The 7,595-nt window shown below is 34.4% G+C and overlaps 1 protein-coding gene across 1 annotated transcript; it reads left to right on the forward strand.

Moving 5' to 3' along the window:
• The first annotated feature begins 907 nt into the window (after nucleotides 1–907).
• On the forward strand, nucleotides 908–1,453 carry LOC114410653. The gene has a single exon (XM_028374607.1). It carries the CDS (start codon nucleotides 908–910, stop codon nucleotides 1,451–1,453), a length of 546 nt encoding a protein of 181 aa, XP_028230408.1.
• The last annotated feature ends 6,142 nt before the right edge of the window (nucleotides 1,454–7,595 follow it).

Genomic DNA, 7,595 nt, shown 5'->3' on the forward strand with positions numbered 1-7,595 from the left:
ATAGCTTGGGGGGCGTGTTCAAGGAGTTTCTTAGGGAACTACTTTCTGAGGGACTTGCATAAGTAGAAAGAGAGGGAATTTTTTGAGTTAAAACAAGGAAGCATGATCGTGGGAGAGTATGCATCAAAATTCAACGAGTTGATGAAGTACTTTCCATATTACAGAAATAGTGAGAATGGAGAGGACATTTATGCCCAGTTCAAGAATGGTTTGAGGGCTGACATCCACACTATGGTGAGCGTGTTCCAGCTCATTGATCTACTAACGTTAGTAAGCAAATGTCGCATCTATGAGGCCAGTGCCAAAGGGAAGCAAGTGGAGCCTAAGTTTTGAGGGCTGTAGAGGAGTGACAAGAAGCACCATTGGCACCACATGAAGCCATGTCAACGACCAAACTAAGCTCAAGGAGGTGGCATAGGGTACAGGAACAACAACAACAACTACTACTACTACTACTACTACAGCCAGGTTAAGTGTTTCAAATATAGGGATAGCACTATAAAAGAGATTCTCCACAATTAGCCATTGCTTGTGCTAATTGTGGGAAAGTGGGGCACTTACTGAAGGATTGCTGATCTGCACCTTAGAGGAACGACAACCATGGAAGTATGGAGCCAAGGTTGACTACAAGAACAACAATGGGGTGAAGCCAAAGGTGGCAGGAAAGGTGTTTGTGATGAGTGGGTCTGAGGTGGCAACATCTGATGATCCTATCTAAGGTAAATGGATCATAAGGGATAGACTTGTAGATGTCTTATATGATTCTGGAGCCACACACTCGTTCATATCTTTTGATTGTGTGAAGAGTCTAGATTTCCATGTGTCTTCTTTGCCATATGAAGTCGTAGTGTCTACCCCTATTGACAAACCAGTTACTACTTCTAGTGCATGCTTAGACTGTTCTATGATGGTCAACAACAAGAATTTCTCTATGAATTTGATTTGTTTGCCTTTTTCTCATCTTGATGTGGTGTTGGGAATGGATTGGTTATTGTCCAACCATGTTATTCTCAACTGTAAAAACAAGACCTTGATCTTCGGTGCTTGTGCCCAAAATATCCTAGGATCTTCAAGTTTAGAGATCTCACATGCAAGTGAAGCCAAAAGGGTAGAAAACGTTAAAGCCTTTATGGTTTTGTCCAATACCAAGGAGTCTCTTAATATTGGGGGGATGCCTATAGTATGCAAATTTCCTAAAGTTTTCCTTAGAGATGTGATTGAGTTACCACCTGAGAGGGCACTTGAATTTGCCATAAACCTAGTGCTTGGGTCTAGTCTTGTATCGATAGCACCATACTGGATGTCTCTGATGGAGTTAGCTGAAGTGAAGAAGCAAGTAGAAGGGTTTTTGAATAAACAGCTTGTGAGACCAAGTGTGTCATCATGGGGAGCGCCAACACTCTTAGTAAAGAAGAAAGACAAGAGCATGAGGATGTGTGCGGACTACCAATAACTCAACAAAGTGACAATCAAGAACAAGTATCCATTATCGAGGATTGATGACGTCATGGATCAATTGAGAGGTGCCTCAATATTTTTGAAGATCTATTTGCAATCAGGGTACCATTAGATTCAAGTCAAGAGGGAAGATATTTTAAGGACCACATTTAGAACGTGTTATGGACACTATGAGTACTTAGTTATGCCATTTGGTGTGACTAATGTACCTATTGTATTCATGGACTACATGAACTGGATTTTTCATCAATACCTGAACAAGTTTGTTGTGGTATTCATTGACGATATTTTTATATACTCAAGGTGTCTGTAAGAACACATGAAGCACTTGAGGATCATGTTGCAGATTTTAAAGGAACGACGACTTTAAGTGAAACTCTCTAAATGTGAGTTTTGGCTCGAGCAAGTACAATTTCTAAGGCATGTGATGACGAGAAGAGGAATCGTTGTAGACCCGACTAAGTTTAAGGCTGTGATGCATTAGGCACGACTTACAATGCCTATAAAGATTAGAAGTTTCTTGGGTTTGGCGGGATATTACAGAAAATTCATTGAAGGATTTTCTCGATTAGCATTACCGCTATCTAAGTTGACCCGAAAAGGCCAAGAATTCGTGTGGAATTAGGCTTGTCAGACGAGTTTCTAGGAATTGAAGAAGAGGTTCACGTCTGCACCAATCTTGATTTTGCCTGACCTTGAGAAGAAGTTCGAAGTGTACTGTGACGCATCAGGACAAGGACTTGGTTGCATTTTGATGCAAGAAAGGGAGATGATTGCATATGATTCAAGACAACTGAGACTGAACGAAGTGAACTATCCTACTCATGACTTAGAACAAATGGCAATGGTTTTCGCGTTAAAGATATGGAGTTTTGTGACAAATTTCCATTTTGAGTCTGTAATCGAGGGATAGCCATTGTGTCCCCTATTTGAGTCATTTGATCTGCCAATAATCTAAAGCTATTGTTAGTTATTTGGACCAACAAGTTCAACACAGTAGTTATCTGTTGTGATGGCATGTTTACCGTGTCATGGTTGCTATGATCCATTTGCTGCCTTAAGGTTGTCAAGGTATCATTTGAAATTCATATTGATAATGTTTAACTTTCTCCATTCCTCCCTAGGCTTTGTAATTGTTCTGGCTAGTAATGGTAAATATGACCTTGGTCATTATGACTTCAATTTGTAGAACTTGAGTTTACTATTAAGGATGAGGCATTCGATGAATTCATTACAGGGGCTATAGTTGCTACACTACTTACTAGTAACCATATCATACTCGAATCTGCATTATTGTTTATGGTGGAAATTCATTAAGTAATCAAAAATAATTTCATTGATCTTCCACTCTTGATTCTAGTCGACAACAATTGAACTTATTTTATTTCAATTGGATAGAATCTCGATTATGAGTTCTTTTATTCAAACTAGTAGTTGATATAACTTTCAATTAAAAGAACTATGAGACTATTTCAGTTTATAATTTCAATGGGATCACCATTCATTATACTTATAATCAAAGACATTTGTTTTATACTTAAAGTTTATCAATTTAACAAATCTTCAGAAATTTGTTAAACACATATAAACAGTTTCAAAAGTCTTCTTTTAACAATACCACAACTATCTTTTAAGTTTGATATTCTAATGATCAAAAGTTTTTATATGTTTTGAAAGTAAATAAATTGATAGATAGAATAAACTAAGAATTCAAATCAAACAAAGAATTTGTAAAGTAAACAAAATAACAAGTATAAAAGTGATCGAGGCCGTACCCGAATCAAATAATGCAGTAACTAGGAAGTGATCCTAGGTCGTTTTCCAACGAGCAGTGACAAACCAAATGTTCATAATATACTTGCAGTAACAGTAACGATTGGGGGGGTTTGTTTGTTTTGTGATTAAAGACCAAAACAAGTAAACTGGAATACGAAACTACTAATATTAAAAACGGGTTGTTTCCTCTGATTCAGAAGCCATTCTCTTATCCTAGGTTGGAGAATTCGTCCCTAACAGTCAACCACTTAATCCAACCCTATTTCAATTTACTAAGCGAAAATCAACTTAGGGTTTTCAATACGTGATTAGGCACCACATACACCAGTTAGCCCTTCGTCCATTAAGCATGAACGCAAGTTAGGCTCAGAGGCAATTAATCGAACACGAAGCGTGCACTGATTAATATTCACGAATTTGGGATACTGGTGAAGGGAGAACTACCAGGAAACCACATTACAAGCGAAACCTCAAAGAGAGTTGGGCTTCGTCCTCAAAAGGAAACAACACCAAAAAATCTAGCCTTCCATGGATTCAAACATAAAACGCAATTGAAACATGAAGCAGAAATGTAAATGAACGGAAACGTAAATGAACAGAAACGTAAACGAACAGAAATGTAAAATGGAACAGAAACGTAAATAAGAGTAGAAGAAGAAGCAAGAACGAAATTGTAATTAGAAGCAGAAAACGTAAAATTGCATTACGAACTCAGAAGCATCAAAACAGAAAAACGAAAACCCTAAAACAAAGCTCTGAATAATGAATAGCATAACAGAATAGAATGCCCTGCACGAATCCCAAGGCAGCTATTTAAAAAGAGTCACTCAAAGTCACTGGGCCCTATTACAATACTCTGGCCCAAAACGAAATAAATACTGAACAACATAAAATAAAATTGCTAAATTTCCTAATTAGAAATTAACTAAGGTAAGCGCTGCTTTATTTGCCCTCTTCAAGTCCACAACCAAAATCCGGATTAAGCCCAATGTTTCATTAATTCCTGAAATTAGATTAAAAACATCAAATTAGCTAAATGAGCCCAAATAATAAAACTGCCTAATTAATTGACAATTAAGACCAATCAATAATTAAAATGGTGCAAAAAGGGTTTAGAAAATAGAAGAAAATGATGGCACATCAAAAAGTAATTCAAAAGAAAATAAAGTTCAAATAAAAACCCAAATAATGAAATGTCTAAAATGTAAAAGAAAGTAAAGATCAAAAGAAAATGAAGATTATGGGAAAACAAAAGAAAGCCATAAATGTGTTAAAGTTTAGAGAAAAAATAGAGATTGGAAAAAATATAAAGTTTGGAGATGAAATGTAGGGAGAAGAGGTTGCATGAAATGTAAATTAATCAAAGAAAGAAATGCATTAAGAAATGGGTTCGAACATACACGTTGTCCTGGTAACACGATTTTTGTGATCTTCCCAACCAAGGAAAAATGTATACCACTATGCATATTTATAGCCTATATCGACCCAACAGTCAAATTACAAGATCTATATAAGTGTACAATCTAATTTGAACTAGTTATTCCAGATTCTGCCACATATGTATTTGTGCTTTGCATCAGAAAACCGTTAATAACTACTTTTGCTCTTTTGATTGAAACATCATACCTTCAATGATTTTCTCTTCATATTTTGAACATCTAATTTCAACAAGCCATCTTCTGATGTAATTTTCATCTTCTATGTCTTCATGTTTCGATTGCCCAACAAACTCAATTTGTTTATTGTATTTTTCGATTGTCATCTTAACATAATCTTAGTATTATGTTCTTCTGCTTCTTTCGATTCCTATTTAGAAAAATTTACTAAAACACCAAACACTTAGAGAGAAAATTTGCAACTTTTTTAATTCTATTGGTATTTCTAAAATTGACGTCAGATAGAAAAGAGAGTAAAACACTAATGTGGTTCTTCATATCAATCTAATACTTTGTTTGTGTGAATGAAAGAAAAGTTTGGCTCCTTCCAACATTTGGAATTTTCCAACAAACGAAGTAAAGAAAGCGTCCCACCAAAAGATCCCACCTCAAATTGGACGAAAAAGAAAAGCAAGTTGTTCTTTTACAAAGACAAAAACATCAACTTTTTCACCTAAAAAATGCAAAAAAAAAAAATTACCCAAATAATACAATCCAAAAATTATATACATCCGTGATACAAATTACTATTCAAGGTGAGAAATCGGTTCCCCCAAATTGATTTCTCGCCTTCCTTTTATTTTATTTTTTTCGTTTTTGTGTTGTGAAATCGATTCCCCAGGAACCGATTTCATAACATCTTTTTTTTTTTTCTTTTCAGAACTACCTTAGTTCAGAAAGTTTTTTTTTTCATTTTTTTAATTTATTTGTTTGACTTTTTTGCTTTTTTTTTAAAAAAAAAAACTTGTTTGTTATAGTTTTTTTAAAATTAAATTTTTTTAAATTTTTTTAGTTCACTAATTTATATATATATATATATATTAAATTATAAAAAATAGAATTTATGTAGAATAGCATTTAAGAAAAATATATATTTTTTTAAACACTTAATATAAATATAATTTAGTTAAATATTTATGAAAAATCCATATATTTAAGTGATCTAATTATTTTACCAAAACAAATTAAATAAATAAAACATGTTCAATTTTGATAGTTTGCATTGGTGTAAAACTATGAGTACTTAAATATGAATTAATCTACAATAGTACTTTTAAAAAATAATTAATCTTTAAATGAGACCAAACACTTTTATTGATTTGTCATCCCTGTCAATATTTATTTTTCCCAATCCTTAGTACATAAACAATAATCCATAAAAGAAAACAACATTACATGCACGAAATAAAACAACATTACACATAAAATTCCTAAATCATGCATAATCAGTACCATAAAAAACAAACATAAACGATAAAGCCATTGATGAAACATGTTTGATGAAATGTTGCACGCACAGAACACAAACTGCTTGACAAGAGGTCAATTCTCCATTAGAAACACCTACATCAAATATTAACAATATATGGGTATACAATGCAAATTTGTTAATACCAAAATTGTTGGTAACCTAAAATGAAGAAAACATTACCTTGACAACATTGTGTAGTGTAATATTCAAATAACATTTGGAGTGAGGAGGAAAGGGACCAAACACAACCACCTATAGAGTATATCATTTAGTTCAACAAAAAAAAACTCTATATGACACAAAAAATAAGAAATTAACAACAGGAGTAAGAAACTTATGTCTCACAGAACTAAGACAAAACCAATGTGAATGTTCGTCATATATGGGCTACAATCTTGACGTTCTATAATTGTCCGTTTCATAGTGGCATCAATAGTCCCTGCAGGATCCTGAAATTAAAACTCTCATGAATGAATATCCCAAAAATAGAAATGTAATCGTTAGAGAGCGAATAAAAGTTGACTACCTTGAGTGTAACTCTCATGTTGCTAAAACCGTTGGGGGTACAACTTTTGACAATGACGATTGTTAAAGGTACACGATCAAAAGTATAATCAATGGACCCTAACGGTGTCCCGTGAGATGTGTCATCAGCATTTACCAATCCCACAATTATACCAATTCAACAATCAATTGAATGTTTAGGTGTATCAAATACAATAAATGTTTTATGGTACCTGACCTCGGGATAGAACGAAATCTAAAGCATGTAACCATGGATTTTTGTTAAATTCACATTGGGTTACTTGGTGGGTGCGCATTATGCATTCTTGAGTTGGGAGTGGCTCCCTAGATTGTCGATTCATAATGGTAGCTTGTACGACCCTAGCCGGACCAGGAATAAGTATTGTTGAACTAGAGGATGACTGATTCGAAGGATGAACAAAGGATGGGATGTCTGAGTCATCAATGTCGAGAAGCTCCCATGGATTATTGTCCATGATGAATGAGACTTTGTGAGAAAAATAAATGGTTTGAATATGATGAGAAAGAGTAAGTAGCAGACAAAGGTGTTGAGTTGCATCTAACCCCCTTGCTCTATATACAATAGGTGATCTACTATTTTCATGTGACTGATACCAACGATTGAGATCACACAGACAATATAAATGGTTTAGATTGAGTATTAATTAATTATGTTTGGTTTGTGATATTCGAAAAAATCAGTGTTAAGTCAAATCGTCTCATAGAAAGCATTGTTGAATCACATCGTCTCAAAACAAGAAATTTGAGGTAAAAATCGCATGGGGAAAAGCAATGTGGGGTCACATCCTTTTTTTGATGGATGAACAAGAACCTCATTTTTTTCAATGTGTTATGGGCTATTGATTGCCATCGATGCTATCTTGGCCACTCCTGTTTTTGGCACAAAGGACAAAAGCTCTATAGGATTC

The sequence above is a fragment of the Glycine soja genome, chromosome 4 (genome assembly GCF_004193775.1).
Source record: "Glycine soja cultivar W05 chromosome 4, ASM419377v2, whole genome shotgun sequence".
In the NCBI taxonomy this organism is placed as follows: Eukaryota; Viridiplantae; Streptophyta; class Magnoliopsida; order Fabales; family Fabaceae; genus Glycine; species Glycine soja.